Genomic DNA, 23,220 nt, shown 5'->3' on the forward strand with positions numbered 1-23,220 from the left:
ACGGTTTTCTAAGAATTTACAAAGAAAACTAGAGAGATTAATTAAAAACAAAATGTATATTTTTTTATATTATTGTCCAATAATATTTTTAGCTTATTATTAAGTCCTTTTTTATTTAATAAAAAATAAAACACATTATTATGTTTGAATATATATATTTATATATGTATGTATTAAAGAAAATATATATAAAGTCATTTTAAAAAAATCTTGATAATGTACATAATATTTATGATCTTATAAATTAACTCCTTTTCACTTTTATAGAAAAACTAGAGTCTAGTTGCAAAGTTAGCAACATGTCAGTAGAGTATTTGCGAATACAATTATTACTTTAATATGACTACTATTATAATAAAAAATAATTATTAAAATGTGAAAGGTAAGATTATAGTAAAATATGTACATAAAATAATTATTTATATTTTTCTTATTTATCTATATTTTTTTTATTAAAGTACAAGAAAATGTATGTCTTTTTCTTGTTTTTAAATTTTTTTAAAACAAATATACACAGGGCTAGATAAATAAAAGTTTAATTTTCATAATTACTTAAGAAAGCAGTTAAATTATTATATTAATGGAATTTATTAATAAAATTTAATTATTTATTTAATACATTAAATAATTTAATAAGAATGATATGTAATAGAGCATTTTTTGTCGGCAAAGTTAAATATGGAAGTAAAAAACTTAGATAATCACTGTAAGACAATTATTAAATATCAATTAATTTATATAAAAAAAATTATAATAATTAAATTATATATTATTTTATAAATTAAAAAATTATTGATATTTAAAATAATTTTTATTATTAATAAAAAATTATAAAGTATTTTATAAACTGACATTTAATATTAACTATCAAGTTTTAATAATTAATTATCTAAATTTTAAATTAATTAGTCTTTATTTAAATTAGTGATTAATTTAAAATTTAAAATAGTCAATAACTAAAAATTTTATAATTAATGTTATATATCAGTTTATAAATTATTTTACAAGTTTTTACTAATAATAAAAAAAATAGATGTTAATAATTTTTTAATTCGTAAAACAATATCTAACATAATGTATAATTATTTTTATATTTGATATTCAATTATTTTTTTTTGTAGTGAATAAAGATATTGACGAAAAATGTTTTTCAACATTCCCAGTTTATTAAACATAGAAAACATAATATTGTCAGCTTCAAAATGTTGATAAACTTTTAATGTTCCAAACGTTTCCTTAAATATGGATCAATGTTGTTTAAAATGGTGATTGTTTCCAATTTTGTGATACAACTTAAAAGCATACTTTTGAGTAATTGAGATGAAAAAATTATAAGACTTTTTTTTGAATAATATTTTAGGATTCCCGTGTTACCTTTTTTTTAGCATATAACGTCACATAATTTATAAAAAAATATATACTCAATTTTGTTCTAAAACATTTTAAGAAACTCAAGAACTTCATACTTTTATATGTATTTATTTTTATTTAATAACATTTCATTAAATAAGTGATTTAACTTTACTTCAAAAACTGTATATATTTTTTTCTCTAAAGGAACTATTTGTTGTAAAAAAAAAAGGTGTTTATGTTGAAAAACCAGATATTGAACACAATATCTCTTTCATGACAATTTTTTTTAAGATTTTATTTCTTCAAATAAACGAACTTATTAAAAAACTACTACTAGAAACGTTCATAAAAATAATAAAAACAATATTTAAATATATATTTTTGTTTTAATTACTGAATATCTTTTTCAAATGTAGTAAATTATTTAAATTTTGAATTAATATTTATTTATATTGTATCTCTACTTATATTAACTCTTCTAAGTAGTTTTAAATATATATTATATAGATAATATCACTATCATTCTTAAATTTTGGGTGACTACATTGTCTACAGCAAATCATGCATGATTTGTTTTGTTCTTTTATTTTTAATTTTTATGGATGGAGATGTAAGGTTGAAAAAAACCCTCATCTCACATCTACATGAATCCTTACATTCATCATAAAAGATAAGGTAATATTTAAACATGTCATTTATCAAGCATTTAGATGTTGTCTTTTTCTACTTGGCCAATCATATTCAATTTTAATGCATATTTTGGCTTCACATTTGATCGAGTATATATTTTGTTTGAAGTTCTTGAGTTTCATATCCACATATGGAAAGTATATTTATTTTCATCAACTAACTAGTGCACTGAAATGCCACACCTAAATTGAAACTGCTTTAAATAGTTTTTATTTTCAAGCTTCAAATACCAAATCAAATGTACATTTATTGTACTAGAAATATATCTTTTTGTTATATATATAAAGTTACTAAAAGTTGTTTCATATTTCTAACATAAAGCGACAAATTAACTTTAAATCCTGTTTAGTCTAATCCATTTGTTTACGAGTGTTTCACTACTTTGTGTTTGTGATGAAATGTAGTTTCTACTTTTGATGTACCTTATCTTTTGAAAAGGAGTGCAAGAATGGTTATAGTTGAAGACTAGGTTTTTTATAACCAAATATTCTTTTAGTTTAGTAGAACAAAATAAATACGTTCTCTTTTTAAGTGTATCACTCTAAAAAAATAGCAACTCCCAGTAAGAAAATTACCTATTTTTATATGCATGTTTCATAAATGAAAATACCCTCAAAAGTTTGCTCAGAACTAAAACTATATGTAAAAGAGATAAAAAAAAAAGGTCAGATAAGAGAAAGAAGAAATAAAGTTTTAGCATAATATTGACGGACATGATAATAAAAATAATAAATAAAGCTTCACATGATGATCAGAAAGATGATATCATCGAGAGTAAAAAACTTTACCAGAGTATAATGATGTTACGATCTCTTTTTTGATAATGGTGAATTAAATTTGATTGTAAAAGTTAACAGTGGTTAATGTTATAATGGTAAAACTATTAAAGCATACTTAATAAAATGAGGGCCATAGATCATCATTTTTTTCATTGCTAATCCAATCTATTTTTTAGCATAATCATAGACTACTCATATCTATATACTAACTTGCTTTAGGGACCACGTTTTCAATTATTTACATCTAATTTCTTAAAAAACAAATTATTAGATCCATCAATTTTTTTAAGCTCAAAATTTTACATCAGAGCAAAACAAAAAATATATATTACATTTCATAACATATTTTTATGTTATATATATATTTTTTTAATTTAAGTACCTCACATTTCTGGAAACATAAAATGCAACAAAAGGAATATGAGGTACTTAAACAAAAGTTGATCCATTACCTGACAGTTATAAAACCATCAACTAATGGATGTTAATTATGTGAAATAGAAACAAAGGCGTAAAGTTATTTAGGAAAACTTAATTATAGTGCACAATAATGTAAATTAAGATTAGATGGAGATTATTTATTATGTGTAGGTAGTTGCTGTGTTTTTGTTTTGGGGGAGCTAGCTATCTTTTTCTTTTGAGTGTAAGGTGTTAGGTCTGAAGCAGTTGGAAAGTGTTGGACCCTCGCAAAAAGAAAAAACAATAAAATAAAAAAAATATAAGGACAGTTGGGACCTTATCCAATTGCATGTGGACAGTTCAGTTTGCTAAATTACCTAAAACCATTACACAGGTAAAATGAAATTACTAGAATCTACCTCTTATTGTCTATTTCATCTTTCACTTTTACCCCTGCATTACAAAGCTAAATCAATTTAGCCTGCAATTTTTCAGACGCTTCCTTACTACAAAAACCACCCACAAGCAAAAATATGCTGATCTCTGCCCATAAGACCAGATATGCAACTTCAATGTAGATTCCTCAGATTTTTTCTGCACCTACCTGCTGACCTTAGATTCCCTCTCAAACCCTTCTTTCAAGTAAAAAGTTCTGATAAAAACTTTTTAGAAACTCAGTTCACAAGCCTTGCAATGGAAGAACCTTTTAGTTTTAATGGTTTAATGTGATGTTAGATAAATTAAAAGTAAGCACGATTTGATTAAAAACATCTTCATTTCGTTTTAATGAAAAAAAAATTCGTGCTTAATAAGGAAAATTGCTAGCTTATAATTAAAAGGTCACATGCAAGAGTCATACGAAGATCCTTTCAAACAAGGAAGAAATATGATGAGTCTTACATCGGAAAGCTAACCCTCACCACTACAGTTGTTCTTTTGACCTATCATAGTCCCATGTCATGTGGTGTTATGAATATAGATGAGTCCCAAGTTAGTAAAAATCTATACACCAAATCTGATGAAAAATACAAGCTGGGTCCTCTGCATCTAACTGTGCCTGGAAGTAAGCACTTTTGAATATAGTAAAATTTTAACAACTTTGGATTCGAAAAAGTTTGTGTAGGCTCAACTTTGTGCTTTAAAAGGTAAACACAAACCGAAATAAAATAATAATAACAACAATAATTATAAAGGAGGTGACAAGTAAGTGAGAGAGGTGCAGAATATAAAAAGGGTTGTTCCTCACTCACTCTCACTCACAGCCAGTCCATATGCCAGTTTGGAAATATTCTTCCCATATCCATTTAATGCTGCCATTAACACCTCTGGCAGCGTCTAGCATTCATTGAGCTTCTGACACTAACTTCTTTAATTAGGCCTTTCACTCCTTTCAAATTTCTTATTAAAACCCCTCCCTTCCATTTTCCTCTTGTTTCTTCTGGTCTTGCTACCCCCACCAGATTTTGCTCTTGAAACCTCACAGTCAAAAAATGATGCAGGACTCAATTGGGATCAATATTCCTGCTTGCTTTTCTTCTTCAGCAGAGAAGCAGCATGGTGATGATCATGGAGCTGTGACCCGTTCAGGCCAGAGCGTCTACATGTCTGTGTACAGAACAAAGGTTGCTGACCACTGCCGTTTGATCACCATCACATGGTGCAAAAACCTCTTGCTTCATGGGCTTTCGGTGTCAGTGGAAGGCCCTGAAGGAGAAGAACAGTACACCTGCAAGGTGGAGGTGAAGCCATGGTACTTTTGGAGGAAGCAAGGCTCCAAACGCTTCATAGTGGATGGTAAAGCCGTTGATATTTTCTGGGACCTTAAGGCTGCGAAATTTAACGGTGAAACGGAACCAACCTCGGAGTACTATGTGGCAGTGGTTTGTGATGAAGAGGTTGTTCTGCTCCTCGGTGATCTAAAGAAAGAGGCATACAGAAGGACGGGGTGCAGGCCAGCACTTATTGACCCCATTTTGGTTTCAAAAAAAGAACATATTTTTGGGAAGAAAAAGTTCTCCACTAGAGCCAAGTTTCATGAGAAGGGTAGGTGGCACGAGATTTCAATTGAGTGTAAGAACAAGGGAAATAATGGGGACTCTCTGAGTGGGGTTCAGCCAGAGATGGAGATAAGGATTGATGGGCACTTGGTGATTCATGTGAAGCACTTGCAGTGGAAGTTTAGGGGCAACGAGTCAATTCATCTCAGCAAAATGAGAGTAGAGGTATATTGGGATGTTCATGATTGGCTATTTAGTCCTGGTTTAAAGCATGCTTTATTCATTTTTAAGCCAATTTTATCATCTAGTACTACTGCTTCTTCTATGTCATCTTCCTCACCTTCATTAACCTCCTCCTCACCTCCGTTATCTACTGATCAGACAAGGAGTTCTGGATCAGTAGAGGGATTTAGTGTGAGTGGGTCATCAGAGTTTTGCTTGTTTCTTTATGCTTGGAAGGTTGAATGAAGGAGCCATGCCAACTTAATGGCATATATGACCCATCAACACCGGCAAAATAAGGCTGAAAATGGACTTGGTCTCCTAGTCATAATGGAAAGGTGAAGATGCAGGTGTAGATTGGGTTGAGAGAGAAAGATGGAGATGGGTTTGGTTCAGATGGAGAAAGGAAGTGGGGCCAAACAGTGGCTTGGGAGTTAGTTACAGCTGGGGTTGAGCAAATGCGCATAATTGTGGACAAGACAGATTGTATCACATTCACAATCACACACATGCCCAATAATTCTCCATCCAGAGGCATCTACGTCTCCACCTACATTTTACCACACTGGAAAATGCTCTTTCTTGATCCGATCTTGGTATGTGTATGTTTCCTCCAAAATCTATCAACCAAAGGTACATCTTACCTAAATTTTGTATCACAAAAAAATATATGTAGACAGAAGATTAATGAACTGAATGTTTGTATTGGCCCATATATTATAATGTTCATGCATGTGACGGAAAATGGTAACCCGCAAAGAGAGGATGGGTGTTTGCTGATGATGTAGAAACAAGAGTACAATAATCCGATTATGTGCACCTCACGCACATTAATACACATGCTTCTCTTTCCAGTTGTTCGATTATCAGTATCATCCTCATCATTACTGCCTAAGTTCGTTACTCTATTAATTCCTTATTCATTCGGAAACTCTGTATAAAAATTATAGTACAAATAGCCAGGTAGGTGAAGCATTGCAGAAAATGAATAACGACCCTTAGAAAACGTTTGTTAAGGCCTAAAATATATGATTCTGATTTTGGTCCAAGGGTAGGACTTTTTATGTTCATTTTATTTCTTCTACCTCACAGGGCTTATTATACTTATACACCCACGAGAAGGGATATTATTAGAAATTTACAAAACGATGCATGTAGCAAAAACAGTGTATTAAAATGATTGCAGCATTTGTTGCAAGATAAAAAAAATAGTAGATTTGTTCTTTGGGGGTCAAAAGAAACGAGAAGTGAACTACAAAGTTCGTCCTTTTTGGGAAGCAGTTGAAGTTTTTTTTGACCAAGGAGATTATTAATTCACGTCAACGTCGCAAACAATGATAACGAGGTCACACTGAAAGATTCAAAAGTATGCGGCCAGTGACTAGGCTGATTTATAGAAGAAAAATATTGGTAGGCCCAGATGTTACTGTTTAACACAGGTAATAGTTTAACCCGCAAAGTGACCACAACGCCATAATTAAACATAAAGCAAAAATTTATGGCAGTTATTGAGAGATTCCTAAGTTCTAATTCAACCACTTTGAAAGATGTTAATATGGCTTCTGCTGTAACTCAACCATTTTTTCTGTAAAAGTTTGGTTCTTATGATTAAAATATATATTCGTGAGATGAAGCACATGTAGATAAAGCACTGAATCCAAAGTTGTATTATTTGGAAATGGTCGAAATTAATTTTTGACCAAACTTTATTTATTTTCATGCCAAGCCAAATTAGGATGAAGTGAAGTATGTTGATGAAAAAGATATAGTAGTCATTTAAAGTTCTTTCACAATTGCCCATTAGAGTAAAAAATGATTAATAAAAATTGAAAAGATAATAGGACATAGTAGAAGCACTGTGTATTTGAAGAATTTGCAAAAATTAAGTTGGCAATGGCATACATGGATGATGAGATGTATTCATTTTGAACCAAAACCAAACCACCTTGCCAAGAAGAACTTGTTTTTCCCACGTGGGACCTCCTTTTCCGCATGTTGTGGTGTTGGTGGCAGAGAAGGAGATAGCAAAGGTGGCGTAACGAGTTTGACTGCAAGAATAGTTTATGTCATCATATTCATAGATGGAAAAGGCCAATTACTGAGTATGTGTTCATTAAGTAGCGGAACTTCATTGATGAAATCAGGAGTTCAAAATATGTAAACATAACTAAAAAGCCATAATGGGAATAAAGGGAATATAAGGAAAGAGAATGAAATGTAACCTGGATTTGGGGAAACCTTGCAAGCTTTAGAACTTCTTGTGTCGAAGGAATTTGTTTTTGAACTTGATATAGAGCTTGACTTTCTCTCGCCAACTTTATTCTTCATGTTTCCTTCACTGTTTTCTTCACCTATAATTTACGAAGGATAAAAAAACTACTCTTAACTGTTGAGAGAATCGATTGCAAAATATCAGTAGCATTTCAACCAGATATATCGCTCTGTAGCTACATATTATAATGCTCAAACTATGAAAAACCGCTGTTATTATCTTCATTAACAGGGTAATTACTAGTGTATATATAATATTGTAGCCCTGTTTATAAAATAATCAAGGTTCCATATCCATGGTATTAAAAGCCTTGTCCAAATTAATCCTTTTGTAGTCGAAAAGTAGGAGATGGAAAAGTATTAATTAGCATGAACATCTCAAAAGAACTGGACAACACTGGTTTCCTCCTTGTGACATTCCACATAAATCTTTTATGTTTTTTTAGCTTCAGGTTCCAGGAACAGATCAGATAGGATTTTTGTGATTTAGATTAGCTAATTTGTAAAGAAAAGAAAAGGGAAGGTATCACAGATAAGTTTTTTTCCGACATTGTTGAGTAAAAATTTGCTTACAAAATAAACATAATAGATTATATTGCACAAGATAATAAGTGTTTTATTGGGTTTGTCAATAATTAATTATGTAACTCTGATTATACGTGTTTATTTTTTCTATTATAAATAAATGACATTAAAAATAATAAATACAACTACTAATAATAGATAAAAATCATCACTTTTTTTTACTATTTTTTACTTTTTTTCAACTAGTACAAATAACGTTATTTTCTATTTTAAAATCACCTTCATAATTTTTTTTTACTTCTTCACTTTCGATCACCAATTTAAAAAAAATATATCAGTATAAAAATCCCGTTTAGTCCTAATGTAGATCTATGCAGCATTGTGAGTGGAATTGACATTATTGAGAATTGAAATCACATTGTCACATTCTTAATTCCATTGGCTTGTCAAAATCATACTCAGTCTCTATCCAACAACTTGACAAGATAATTCTTGTACCAAAAAAATATAGCGTAGTCCATCAATTGCACTTACTACTGAAGATTTCAGGTCATAAAGAAGTTTCACAGTTTCTTGAATTTTGCAATTTCAAAAACAGGAAGACCAAAAGGTCATGCTTATACATTTTGGAATTTAGAAAAGCAGCCAATACTGTGTATGAAAATGTTAGAATAGATACTTACTTTCATCAGGAGACTTGCCGTAGTTATGGTTCAAAGCTTCGACAAAAGAAGCCGTTTTCTGGTCTTGCATCACTTCAAGGAACCAAAAACAACTTTATTCATTGAACTTAATAATCAATAAAATCACAATAACTCAATTTTAATACAGAGAAGAGAAACATGAACTGACATTGATCAAATAATGCATATCTGTAATTTGGGGCTGAGCCAGCCAATAACAACTGGACTGCCTCTGCATCTCTTGTCATCGATATTGCCGCAGATGATTTTAGATTCTGTGTGTCCAGCAGAATACCGGCAAGCTGCAAAATAAATACAAGCAATGTTCAACACCAAAGCCACTTCAAACTAAACCAGTCTTTAATAATTTTCAGAAGCATCTTTTGATAAAGTAAATCAGTGGTGCCACAAATTTGGCTGGAAACTAAGATCACCATAAATTTACCAATAGTTTCTTCAGCACAGGGTTTTCAAGTAAATCATAGGCATCCTCACAGTAATTATCAGTAACAACCGTGCATTGGGATCCAACCTTGAAAATCAAAATAACAGATAAAATTAATTCTAAAATTCATCTGGGCACATTGCCTTGGGATCAAACTTGATTTTAAAATTGATTTTTAGATTCATCAATAATTGATAATCCAACCTCGCCAGTAGTGCTCAAGACATCTTGTCCAACCACGAGGACGCTCAGTTGGCCAGTCATCAAAAGGCTTTCCATGTCCACCTGCAAACAAATTCAGTGTCAGTTCACCAAACTAAGAAAAACACATCAAGCTTGAACCTACTAATCATACGTACAATGTCCTCCAGAGTCCAAACATCTTTAATTATCAAATAATATATCAAGTTTGAGATAATTTCAGTAGTGATGTCTAATCTAAATAATTATCAAATAATATATCAAATAAACAAAGAGAAGAGCTGCAGTTACTTTGTGTGGAGGAATATAAATCGTACATGCATCTGACAAATAAAAGCTAAAAAGTATGGAACATATGTATGAATTCATCACACACTGTCAAAGTCTTGTCCATGCAAAAACAACTTTGATATATTTTCATATTATTTGAAATTTTACTCTCTATTTTCATAGCCCAGAAAACTTAGGCCTACATGGGACTAAAACTTACATCTTTTCATGTAAGAGCCCAAACTTAAGATAAGGATAAGGAAAATAACCTTTACTTTTATGCATATTCTGTACCATATATATTTTAAGTCGAATAAACTTTTTCATGCCAAAACTAACGAAAAGACGGATAAAATCTGAATCAATTTTGAACGGAACCTCATCAGTGAAAAGCAACGAGGTGGCATCAAGACCAGCATGGTGAAATAGCCACGCAGCCTGCTTCAGCTTCCACATGGAGCCACGCTTCACATTCATGACAGGCGCTACCACCACGCCACCTTCCTTCTCTCTCTGCCGGTAATCCAAGACCCAGGCGTGGCAAATGGCAGCCACCATCGACGCCGTGCCTGCACCGCCCCAAGACAAAGTCAATCACTCTCCAAAGCAAAGCTCCCACGTCACAAAAAAAAAAAACACGCTCATCACCAACCGTTGGAAGGCCCAGAAAGCACGATTTGCGCGTTTGCATGGCACTCTCCCGTGGAGATTTTCTGCAGCAAGGTCCTCTGGTCTTTGAGAAAGCCGTTGAGGCATGCTTCCTCTCCCTTGGTGACAACATGCCTCGACGCCATCCTCTCCCGCGAGCACGTCGAAGACAATATGGTCCTCCGGTGAGCGGACTCGACGAGGTTCCTGGGCGGCGAAAGAGGAATGGAATCCTCCCTCGGATTCTCCGGCGCAGAAGTCTTGAAGGTTCGCCTGGAGTTGGGAGGTTGGATCCCCTGCGAGTGAGGAGCAGCAGAGGGCTCGGTTTGGAAGCGTGACTTTCGAGAATGATGCTGACGTGGAGGGAGAGATGTTAAAAGGGTAGAATCTGGAGGAGAAGGAGGTGGTTGTGTGTTATTGTTGTTGGTCGGTTTGAGGATGTTGGAGAACCAGTTGTGGACGGCCGTTGCAGGGGATCCATCCGATGAAGGTTGAGCGAAAGTGTCGGATTTGTTACGAGTGTGTCTTGCTGTTTTCGACAGTATCTCATCACTGATCCCTACCCCTGTTCTGTATCTGCTTCATTCACATTATCATCTATCATTATTACCATTATTATTTTGCGCCATTGATCTAAAATATTATTCTTCAGTGAAACATTTATAACTGAGTCTTACGATTTTGCTTAAATATTCTGATTACCTTCGTGCAGACCTAGTTCTAGAGAGAGAGTCTCTGTGGTCCAACGAGGAAAGGGGTGAGGGTGGTTGTGCTGCTGCAAACCTTGGGGACCCTGAAAGACGACCCGGAGAGCCACAGCGGTTAGGAGAGGAACCCATGACTAGTCGTGCCTCTTGTAGCCACTCTTGCGTCAACCTTGCACTGTTGCTTCTAGTGCTGTCGTCGAACCCTTCGTCCTCCTCCTCATCCTCCTCCACGCTCACTCCTTTATTACCTGTGAGGTCGTAGGCTTTGTCGTCCACGTGATCCACTGTCCCGAAAAACATGTCGTTCATGAAGTCGCTGAGGTCCGGCGCCGTGTTCTCCCTACGCCGTGCCTCCGCCATCTTTTTTTGTAGGCTTAGAGACCCTTTGGTTTCTCTGCCCAACCTTCGATCCATTAATTCTGAGCCACCCACTAGTACGTGCTGCCTTAAGATTAACTATGAGAAGACTAAAAAATTGCTTATAATTTTCTGTCAGATTTGGGGATTTTGGGGTGTTGAGTTTTAAAGATGGACAGAAACATAGTGGTAACATAGAAAACATCAGTTTTGACTGTGGATGCAAAGAATTGGCCGGCGCTGGGGCTGTCTTGTATATATTTATATTTTATTTTATGGATAAGAGATAGAAAGAGAGTAGAAGGAGAAGAGCTCAATTCCAACTTCAGCTTCTATTTTGTCCAACCCAAGCTTGAGTAAAGTTTCATGGTGTAGCTCTCAGATACCGGCTTAACTAGGTAGACGGCATCATTATTGTTAATTATATTGGATAAGTGATAACTGAATTTGCATGAACAATTAATGTAGTAAAAAGCAGAAGTTTTAGAAAATTAGAGTTCAGGAAAAGACAGTGCTAATCAGTAGGTCAAAGGAATCAAGAGATTGGAGTAAAATTTATTGTTCATGGTGAGTCCAGGTGCATCACTCACCCACCTTCTTTTCTTGTTTCTCCATCAAATCCTAGACTTCAAGCCAATCGTTACATTGAAGAGATCCATCTTCTTGATTATGAAATAGTCAGCTCTTCGCATCTGTAAACCGATCATTGTTGCCTAGTTTTGTCCATTATTGACAGGCTTCCTTCACCTTGTTTTTTTTAGCAAAACCATACAAAGAATATTGCTTGAAAACTGTCTACAAAAAAGTTAAATACAATAACCTCGATCTTATGAGCAAAATATGATTAAATTTTTTATTTGAGCAACATTAACATATGTTCTTCAGTAGTGTTTGATAAAATAATCATGATGAAAAGCATTTGTCAATTTTTTTTATTATAACTCCCTTTTTTTTTATATTAATTCATTCATTATCCAACCGTATAGGTCATAGGTTAGCAAAGTTATAGTTCTAACTTGTTGTATAAGTATACAAAATTGTGTATATATTGCCCAGTTTAAAATCAATATTGAAAAACAAATAAAATAAGAATTTTCGGTATGAATTTAATTATTAAAGGACATTAGTTTTTTCTTTTCTTTTCTGATGTTAGGACCAATTTTTACTTATTTGTAAGTCATGCTTCTAAAAATTATGCATTGAAATCAGAGAGGAATGATCTCTAAATAAAAATTATGTATTTTTCTATGGGTGTCATTCCTTTTATTTTTCGATAAGAAAGAGGTACCTTGGCTAAAAAACATGTTACATGTTTAAGTATAGGCCTATTTTCTTAAAACCCACTTACAAACTCCAAGCAAATATTTGGCAATTTCTTACTGTAACATATCAATTCTTACCTACACCCTATCATTTTTCTAAATTTCCAAAATTATCCTTATTCCGGATTTAAAATTTCAGATATTAAAAAATAAAAAAAATACATTATGGATAAAAAAATCCAAAATATAAAATTGAAATACATTCTGGTTAAAAATTTCTGGAATTCAAAAATGTATTCTAGATATCTAAATAAAAGGTTTTGAAAGTAATTTTTATTTACACTTTTTTTTAATGTTATTTTTTAAGGGTATTTTTATCATTTTCAATAAAAGGTTGGTTACAGGGAACATTTGCCCGAATATTTTCAGTGGATTTTTTCTTAATTTAATTTGGACAATTACTCTCTACACCCAATAAATTGTAATATGCACCCAATTCTTATATGAATTGACAAAAATACCCTTATATGATATTTTTTTTCATAATATGTTCCTTGATTTGAATTTATGGAATAATTTTCTAAATTTTTGAATCCGTTTTCCAAATATATCACATTTTGTTTTCCGAAATGTATTTTTTATTCAATAATTGCTTTTTCAAAATGAATTTTTTTTTTCCAATTCTATTTTAGAATTTTATTTTCAAAATATAAAAATCTATTTCAAATTTTCTTTTCCAAAATGTATCTTTTTGTGTTTAAGATTTTCAATTCCACAAGACAATTTTGAAAATTTAGAAGTGGATGGGTTGGGTGCAGGAAGAATTAGCCTTTAATTTGTCAGAAAAAAAACATGTTTGAGGCCTTCAATACTTATATGAAAAGAACCCAATGGACCAGAAAAATATAGCATCGACACAAGCCCAACAAAAACATATTACCATGTAGACTCTTTCTTCCTACACCTCCATACCTTTTTCTGCCACCCCCATACTAAATGTGAAAATACCATTCTATCCTTTTTTTTCCACCCCTTGGATTTGAAATAATAAGCCTATCGATTATGTAATCCGGATATATTCTAGATTACATAATCCGGAAGTCAATTTCATATTTAGAAAAGACTTCCGGATTATGTAATCCAGAAGCTAATAACACATCTGAAAAAAAAGCTTTCGGATTACATAATCCGGAAGCTAATCTTATGTATAGAAAAGACTTCCGGATTATGTAATCTGGAAGCTAATCACAAAAAGACTTCCGGATTACATAATCTGGAAGCTAATTTTGGAGACTTCCAGATTATGTAATCCAGAATATTGAGAAGGATATTTTTGGAATATGAAAAACTTATGGGGGTGACACAAGAAGGTATGGACGTGCAGGAAGAAGCACCCTGTTATGTATCTTCACAGAATGTGCAATGGAAATACGTTTTCATTACGTAAATAAAAAGCATTTCATTAAAGTATGCAATAGAATGAATAGATATATATATATATTTTAATTATGTTTATCAAATTTTTTGAACAAGTTTTTTCTACAAGGACTTCTAAAATAAAAAGAATAATAAAAAAGAGATGAATTTAAATATTTGTCTCTCCTTACATAATAAAATTATATTCAGAAACTTTTTTTTTATCAGCAATAAAATAAATAAATAAATAAATAGGGACCACTTCAGGGGTGGTCCAACCCTTATACATAAATACCTGACAATAACTCCTATTAGAACGCCTGTCTACCAGTTTGTCAAATGGACTACCAGACCAACACTACCCAACATTACATAATCAACCTCATACAATCCAAAGGATTTAAAACCCAACTAGAATATGGGAAATAAGAAAAACGAGATTTCGCATGAATCCAAGACCATACCTTAACTTGCACTGAAGTGAACACCTCAGACACATCTGCCACTCCACTTTTAAAGATGACCGAGTTCCTAATATTCTAAATTTCGCTCACAATGCCAACCCAAATTGAACCCCAAACGTCGTTAACCGAAACAGAAGTCTGACTCATCCTGAATTGTGCCAAATTTGACTTAGGGTCCTTGTGAAAAACAAACGACACTCCAAGCCACTCAAAGCACAAACACCAGATACGCCAAGCAAACCTGCAAACAAAGAACAAGTGACACGACGACTCCTCCTCCTCCCCGCACAAACAACACAAGGAATTTTCCACCGTCACTCCACGCCTTACCAAATTAACCCTTGAGGTAATCTTATTCTCCACCACCCTCCAAGCAGTGAACAAAGCAGAAGACAAGACTTTACACCTCCACAACTTACTGTGCTTAGGAGAAAATTCCCCTCCTCTACCCCGCCTTACCTGAACATAGGCACAGTTGACTGAGAAAATTTGACTTTCCCCAACCTTCCTAACCCAACAGTCTGCCTCCCCCAGAGTCAACTTCACCTCTTGCAATAACTGAACTAGTTGTTCCACCAAAGACTTCTCCCGGTCGAAAAAGGATCTGCACCATTCCAGATTCCACACCCAAACACTATTATACCAATAACCAAGCTCAGCCACTTTTGCGTCTTTGGCTGAACTTATAGAGAAAAGTCTTGGAAAAACTCCCTTCAAATTACCGCAACCCAACCAATTTTCCTCCCAGAAAGATATCTCCTTACCGTCCCCCACTTTCCACTTAACCCCATCTTCAAAACTTCCGCCCCAACCCTCTGAATTCCACACCTCCTTCAGATCTTTCCACCAGAGAGAACCCCTATTAGACCTACTATCTTCTCTCAGACTTCTCCAACCTCCGTACTTAGAAACGAGGATCTCTTTCCACAAACCTCCATTATCCGTCCCCAGTCTCCAAATCCACTTTCCTAACAACGCCAAGTTAAAAATCCTAAGAGCAATGATTCCAAAGACCTCCAAAATCCCGAGGCTCGCACTCCTTATCCCAAGAAGCCCAAGCAATCTTCCTTCCATCAGAGCCCCACCCCCAAAGGAAATTCCTTTGGATCTGAACTAACTTGTCAACCACCAAAGAATTTGATCAAACAAATTCTCCCTGCAATCGACAAGCACCTGCCTTACCACCTAGCTAGTTTACTCTGGACTTTCTCAACCACCCCGTTCCAACAAGCGCCGCGCTTATGACACCCTCCTACTAGTAAACCCAAGTAAACAAAGGGAGTTACCATCACATTACAATTAAGAATAGCCGCGAAACGTTGTAGCGAGCTCGAATCCAACCCCAATCAGCCCAATCTGCTTTTCAAGAAATTCACCTTAAGCCCAGAAGCAAGCTCAAAACAGAGCAAAATCGCCTTAATGTTGAAGATACTTTTGGTGTTAGCTTCACAAAAGAATAAAGTATCATCAGCATATTGCAACATATTCACCTTCACTCTAGCTCTTCCGACCTCCAAACTATCAATCAAACTCTTCTCCTCTGCCATCCTAGAGACTCCAGCCAACCCTTCTGCTACTAAAAGGAAGAGAAACGGAGCTAGCGGATCACCCTGGCGAAGTCCCTTCCTAGGAGTAAATTCCCTAGTTGGGCTACCATTCACCAACACAGAAACTGAAGCAGATTCTAAGCAACATTTTATCCACCGAATCCATTTAGCACAGAAACCCAACCAATCAAGCATATAATAAATAAAATCCCAACTAACCGAGTCATACGCCTTCTCATAGTCGACTTTGAAGAACACACAACTCTTCCTCTTTCTTTTATATTTCTCCAGCACCTCATTAGCTACTAACACACTGTCCAACAAACCCCTACCTTCAAGGAAAGCCGACTGTCTCATATCGATAACTTTACTAATTACCTTTTTCAAGCGTAGAGACAATGCTTTTGAGATAATTTTATACAGACAACCCACTAACGAGATAGGTCTGAATTCGCCGAGTTGCTGAGGGTTTTCTACTTTCGGGACAAGACAGAGAAAAGAAGCGTTTGAACCCCTAGGCCAATGACTTTTGGAGGCGAAATCCTTCACTGCTGACACCACATCCAACTTTAAAATTTCCCAGCAGAACTTTAAGAAACCAAAATTGAATCCGTCAGGACCAGGACTCTTTGAACTGTCACAATTCCACACCGCAACTCTTATTTCTTCTTCAGTGAAGTCACCAACCAACAACTCGTTATCAGCTTCAGAAATAGAATTAAACATTACATTGTCCAATCTAACCGTACAAGCTTCGTTCCTGACGAACCTGTCTTCGAAGTAATCCCTGACTTTGTCCTTGATTACAACCTTATCCTCGCACCACCTTCCATAAAAAAACAACCCATGTAACTCATTCCTCGCCCTTCTCCAATTTACAACTTATATAAATATCATAATACCACTTTCTATCGAAAACTTTAATTTCAACCTAATGAATTTATGAGTTTTCTTTTTTATATCTTGTTTAATTTTTTTCTTTTTAGAATTATGTATCTCAATATATGTATGTGGTACATAAGATATAAAAAAAATAAAAATTGTATTAATTTATATTTGAAAAACTAAAGTATTATTGTAAAGATATAAAGATTTGAGTAAAAAAGAATGTATTTTGAATTTAAAAGGATGGGAATAGGACGTAGCCTGATTGGGATTTTTTCAATTCGCTCAATTCATGTAAAGCTATGAATCAAAGTGAAATGTCAACCTTCTCAGATATAAGTAAAAGAGAGAGAGTTGGAGAAATAATTGTACAAATTGTTAATTCTGGGTATTCTATTGGCTTTTCCATAGGTGAATAGCTCTCACTTTGCTTACGTTAAGTTCGCAATCCCAATATTCAATACCAACTTCTTATTTTTGCATGCCCCTTCTCACACGTTAGGGGACAAACACAAATATTAAACATTATTCTCATTCTAAAGGAGCAATAGTTTTTCTTCTTAAATATATTTTTCGTCTTATTTAAATGTAAAATTTGTTTTTATTTTTAATTTAAATTTTAGATTTTCTAATATTTGTAATAAATAAAATGGTTGAAATGGACTTTGTGAGAATTTTTACGTGTTAAAACAAATTTTTAATGTAGATTAAAATATTTTATATTCATTCATCGCTAACATGAATTATAATAAGTCAAATTAGTTGTTTTTCTTTCTTAAATAATACTAGATTTAGGTATTTTTTATATTTTTAAAAATTTAAATATAAAGAGCAGTTCGAAGTTCACAGAGGATTTTTCAAGAAGAAAAAGTGATATCAGATAATGTGGTGGGCACTGATATTTGGTTTTTGTAAGAAGTTGGAACTGAACATGCTGGGAATATAGGGCAAAACTTTTATACAATATATTCCTAGTTTTGAGATGTAAATGCATTATATTATGTACTTCCGTGTGTTCATCATAAACTCCAAGTAGTTGGGTAGTAGAAGAAAAAATAAAAGATAAATGACAAAGTCAACTAATAAAAGGCATACTAAATTTTGCTAATGGCCAAATACACTCGTCTTAACCAACTATATCAGTACGATCACCTGCTGCAGCATCTCAATGGCCTTTCAAACTGTTCAAAGGATATTATTTTTTTTGAAAATTCAAATGATATCTTCACCACTTGCTTGTTTCCCCTATTGTTTTTATGCTATAGTTTGACTTGTCCTCACCATTTATCAAAATTCAACTTGTTTTGATTTCCCATTATTTTATGGAATTGGGTTTTATATAAAGGCTTTCAAGTCAGTTCATCCCCACACATTCTAAGAATATCTCTCCAATATTTCTTAGCTCTTCTCTCAAGTCCCAACTCTCTACACTATCAGAAAAGCTTGTTTGTGGAAACTCAGAAAAAAATGGCAGCACATGGGCTTGTGGTAGCATCACTTCTAATTTTCTGTTTGGCTGGAAGTTGCTATGGAAAGGTTCACTTTTCTTCCCTCAAAAACACCCTTGATGTCACAGCTTCCCCCAAGCAGGGACAAGGTCAGTAAAATCATCCCTTCTCAGATACCCCCCACCATCAAACTATATGTTTTTATCAAGAAAAACTTTCAAATTGTTAAATTTCATTCCTTTATGGATTTTACGAATTGGGTTGTGAAATTCACTCTCCTTTATGTTAAACTCAATCTGACGGTGTTAATCATTATACAGTTCTGGAGGCTGGAACAGACAAAATCACCGTGACATGGGCTCTGAACAAGACCGTATCAACTGGAGCAGACTCTGCCTACAAAACCATTAAGGTGAAGCTGTGCTACGCGCCCATTAGCCAAAAGGACCGCGCGTGGAGAAAGACCGAGGAGGAGCTCTCCAGGGACAAGACATGCCAGCACAAGATCGTGGCCAAACCCTACGACGCTTCCAACAAAACCGTGCAGAGGTTCGAGTGGGTGATCGAGAAGGACATACCCAAAGCCACGTACTTCGTACGCGCCTACGCGTTTAACTCTAACGACGAGGAAGTGGCTTTTGGGCAGACGACGGACGCGAAGAAGAGCAGCAACTTGTTTGATATCAACTCAATCAGCGGGCGCCACGCGTCCCTTGATATCTGCTCCATTTGCTTCAGTGCTTTCTCCGTCGTGTCTCTCTTTGTGTTCTTCTATATTGAGAAGCGACAGGGAAAGGCTTCTTCCCGGAAGTGATTGAGTCAACACACACACACGAGAAAAACGTGTCAGGTTTACATATTTCATCGTGGTCATTAATAAATCGTGAGGGACCTGTTTTTCCCTCTCAATAGTCAGTTATCTTTAGTGCAACTAAGTTTCACCACAATGAGGAGCGTGATTCCCCCTAAGCTTGTAATATGAAGAAGAGGGCATGATCATTTTATGTATGTGATTAGGATATGGTCATTTTAGTAGCATACTACCAAAGTAAAAAAAATAATGAAAGTCAAATTACATGGCCCCAGAGTTAGACTTTACTCTTTTTTTTTAAGTATTATGTGAAGTAAGTAGGGTGAGAAGTTACATAGGAAGCAGTCAAATTTGCAGTTTCATTGTACAAAAGTACTAAAAAAGTATAACTATTACAGTAAGTTAAAGGGATTTTCACTTTACTTCATCGAGAAAAACATCCTAATAGTTATACAAAAGCAATAAAAAATTTCATAGATAAATCATTTATGAGGAAAGCTCCAGCGTTTGTTCATGCTTTTAGAATCTTTGTCTGTTCCAGAAGGGAGGGAAACACTCAAGTAGAACGTGGTTGATGGGTGAACTTTCTATGAGGTTAGCTAACTCAGCCAAGTAATTCCACTTCCGTTACTTAGAAAGTTAATTCCACGTGGATTGAATTGGATTTGCGCGAGGACCACAGTATTCTCCACTATCAATAAATGATTAGGTGTCTCACAAACATCAACATCTTGTCATCTCAAATCTGCTGAAGAGTGAAAATAAATGTCTGTACTTAGCATTCTGCCCGTACCATAAAGTGATATTCTGTCGTCAAAAACTTCAGCATATCCAAACGCGTCCGTTCCAGCTGGACATTCCAGGGCAGCTTCAATAACTCTATGGTGAATTCCATGGGAATCGATGGAATATCCTCCTTTGTGATCATGTCCAGATAGACACAACTTCACACAAGTGTATCTGTGTATCAAATTCATCACTTCATCATAATTCCATAACAATGCCTCATTGGATGATGCAACAGGATCTAGAGGCATATGGCAACATATCACTACCTTCTGTTCCAATTTTGTTGCTTCCTGAAGAACACTACTCAACCATTCCATTTGTTCCTTTCCAACAGCCCCATTGAACATAAGAAACCTTCTTTCAAGGCCCACCAAACCTGTTGGACTGTTCTTGTCATCGTTCGGATTCTTTTGCCGCAGGAATTTCAAGGCCTCCAACGTTTTTGGATGATCTTGAGGCCAGCCAATTGCACTTATGTCATAGCCATCAAGGACTACAAATCTATATTCTGGAACTGGCGAGAAGTCATAGTAAGCATGGCTTCCAAAACTCTGGATCTTCAATAATGGAAGCAACTTACTCCGAGGCAGATTGTAAAGGCAGTGATTGCCAATCAAATGATACACCGGTCCATTGAACATCTCAAATTCATCCACAATTTTCTTTACAGTGCTAAGAGATTGATCTTTTGGACAGTATCCATCAACAATATCTCCCAAATTTATCACAAACTTGTGTTTCTTATTAGCATTCCATTCTTTTACTGCTCTCTGTAACACAAGAATGCTGTGCCTATAGTAACGTGGAACACCAAGAAATGACCTACCATCAGGAATGTCAGCATACTGCACGTCAGATATCAATCCAAAAGAAAATAGAGGCTGTTTCCCCTTTGCGGCAACCAGTCCGTTAGTAGAACCCATAGTGTATGTTTATACTCTCCACCACAGGCTCCTATCGAAGATACAGCATAAATAATTTCATCAAAATAGGATTTTCGATCCACAGTATACGATGAAGTAATGAGTATGCATAATCTCAAATAGAAAATTCATTTCATATGCAAAACCTTTTTGAAATGATATTAATTTAACAACTTTAATCATTTACAAGATACTACTTTTGATAGGATTTGCAAATCAAGTGTCAAAGGGGATACAGAAACCAATCATCTCAACCTGTTAGTAAACTGGTCTATGATTAGCCCTTTAAGTTTCAAATTTTCTTGGTATTAGATATTATATCAGTGTCAGAAAATTCGCAATGATGGAGTGAAACTATAGAAAGAAACACAATCAACCATAAATCTTGATTTGCTAACATGACCTGCCTTAAAAGGGTCTGGAATTTCCTAAAAGGAAAAAACAAGATTCCTCAACTCTATATGTTCACACTCGAATTTTAAAATCTATCACCCTTCATCCTATTTTCTCTCTCTCTCTCTCTCTGTTTTGTCACAAGGTGTATACAGTCTAAAGAGCCTGAAAAAAATATCATTTTTCATCATTCCCTCTATACAAGCCCACCGGTTTGAGACAAGAGCAAATGCAATCTCAAATTCAGGCATAATAAGTACAGATGCACCCTCTGGCAACAAGTTTCAGAACCATAGAAAAAGAAGAAGAGATATGGTCTAAACAGATCATAGTGTAGAAGCTAAAAAAAAAAAACAAACAGAGAAATTGGTTTAACCCGATAACACACTCGGTTTTTATGATCTCACATTACAGATTCCATATAGTCACCTAAAGAATTGTAATTGTATGTATATGAATACAACAGGCAATGTAACAGAAGAAATGACCAAAATGGAATGGAGCCCCCGAAATATTTTGATGTTAACTTTGTATAAATAGCCCATTTTGCAGGTAAGATACGTGAAGAAGATGAGAAATATGCATTAGAAGAAGAAAATAAGAGCGAAAGAAATGGTTTGAAATGAAGAGAAGAGAAGAGAGGGAGCGTACTTGAGATAGGAAGGGGAAAAAGTGAAAGAGAGGTAGTAGGATGGAATGTGGAGGTTGGAGAGATTGTTTGGAAGTGAAATGAAGGAAGAAGATCGGAAGTCCTAACTCTCTGGGGTGTGAAAAGAGAGAGACAGAGTCAAGAACTCGCGTTATTGGAAATCGGAAAGTTAATGCAATATAAGGGCTACAATTGTCGTTTGCAGTTGTCACAAACACGGGACTGCCACCGTTTCCACCTCTCTCTCTCTTCTTCTCTCCCAACCCATTCATGCCACCTCTCCTCCTAACTATAAAATCTAATATTACCAAATACTTACATTATTTTATTTCTAATTATAGTTCCTAAAACCTATTGTTACCTATTCTTCAACTCACATATTATATATTATCACGTTTATCACATTCAAAACTCAATTTTTAAATATTTCTTTTTTAATTATAAAACTACAAAATGTGTTTCATTTATAAATTATAACTTCGACATATTTATATTTTTTTAAATAAAAACATAATAGTTGTGTTAATAAAACAATTTCTCGTCAGGATTTCACAACAACCTATTTTCCTAGTTTATTTATTTTATTCATGTAAATAAATAATACTGTATATCCCTCTAATTAATTACCTATATTTACTTAGAGTGTCTTGAAAAGGTAGTTGCCAATTTTTCACCATCATTTTTTCAAATAAAATTTTCAAAATAGGATACATCCAATAAAAATGAAAATAAATTATTTTTTAAATTATATTTATTTTAAAAATAAAGGAAAATTTTTGAATTTCATTTTGAATTAAAAATTATAATTTCATTATCTTTGATAAGGATGTTTCTACCATTATCATCACAATTTTTGTTTATATCATTATCATTACCATAATATCAACACTACCATTGTTGTAATTATTTATATTCTTCTTCTTCTTCTTCTTCTTCTTCTTCTTCTTCTTCTTCTTCTTCTTCTTCTTCTTCTTCTTATTATTATTATTATTATTATTATTATTATTATTATTAATCTAATTTGTACAAACACTGTCATAGTCATAACACTATTATTTGTATAGTTATCCCTGTTATCAGATTTAT

At 34.1% G+C, this 23,220-nt stretch overlaps 4 protein-coding genes across 4 annotated transcripts; 2 read left to right on the forward strand and 2 right to left on the reverse strand.

Annotated features, from left to right (window-relative positions):
* The first annotated feature begins 4,271 nt into the window (after window positions 1–4,271).
* Window positions 4,272–6,306, forward strand: LOC137807922 (uncharacterized). Its single transcript, XM_068608775.1, has one exon. It carries the CDS (start codon window positions 4,712–4,714, stop codon window positions 5,684–5,686), a length of 975 nt encoding a protein of 324 aa, XP_068464876.1. The 5' UTR covers window positions 4,272–4,711; the 3' UTR covers window positions 5,687–6,306.
* Window positions 6,307–7,191: 885 nt separating this feature from the next.
* LOC137807921 (uncharacterized) lies at window positions 7,192–12,346 on the reverse strand. Its single transcript, XM_068608774.1, has 9 exons — window positions 11,186–12,346; window positions 10,488–11,059; window positions 10,214–10,404; window positions 9,569–9,649; window positions 9,365–9,451; window positions 9,089–9,221; window positions 8,920–8,991; window positions 7,663–7,791; window positions 7,192–7,488 (listed from the first exon to the last, which is right to left on the reverse strand). The coding sequence occupies exons 1-9, from the start codon at window positions 11,602–11,604 to the stop codon at window positions 7,361–7,363; spliced, it is 1,812 nt and encodes a 603-aa protein (XP_068464875.1). The 5' UTR covers window positions 11,605–12,346; the 3' UTR covers window positions 7,192–7,360.
* A 6,031-nt stretch (window positions 12,347–18,377) lies between these two features.
* On the forward strand, window positions 18,378–19,654 carry LOC137807929 (high-affinity nitrate transporter 3.1). Its single transcript, XM_068608788.1, has 2 exons — window positions 18,378–18,718; window positions 18,890–19,654. The coding sequence occupies exons 1-2, from the start codon at window positions 18,589–18,591 to the stop codon at window positions 19,381–19,383; spliced, it is 624 nt and encodes a 207-aa protein (XP_068464889.1). The 5' UTR covers window positions 18,378–18,588; the 3' UTR covers window positions 19,384–19,654.
* A 61-nt stretch (window positions 19,655–19,715) lies between these two features.
* On the reverse strand, window positions 19,716–22,356 carry LOC137807928 (manganese-dependent ADP-ribose/CDP-alcohol diphosphatase-like). The gene is made up of 2 exons (XM_068608787.1): window positions 22,137–22,356; window positions 19,716–21,123 (listed from the first exon to the last, which is right to left on the reverse strand). The coding sequence occupies exon 2, from the start codon at window positions 21,090–21,092 to the stop codon at window positions 20,115–20,117; it is 978 nt and encodes a 325-aa protein (XP_068464888.1). The 5' UTR covers window positions 21,093–21,123; window positions 22,137–22,356; the 3' UTR covers window positions 19,716–20,114.
* Window positions 22,357–23,220: the final 864 nt, after the last annotated feature.

Source organism: Phaseolus vulgaris, chromosome 3 (genome assembly GCF_000499845.2).
Source record: "Phaseolus vulgaris cultivar G19833 chromosome 3, P. vulgaris v2.0, whole genome shotgun sequence".
Lineage (NCBI taxonomy): Eukaryota > Viridiplantae > Streptophyta > Magnoliopsida > Fabales > Fabaceae > Phaseolus > Phaseolus vulgaris.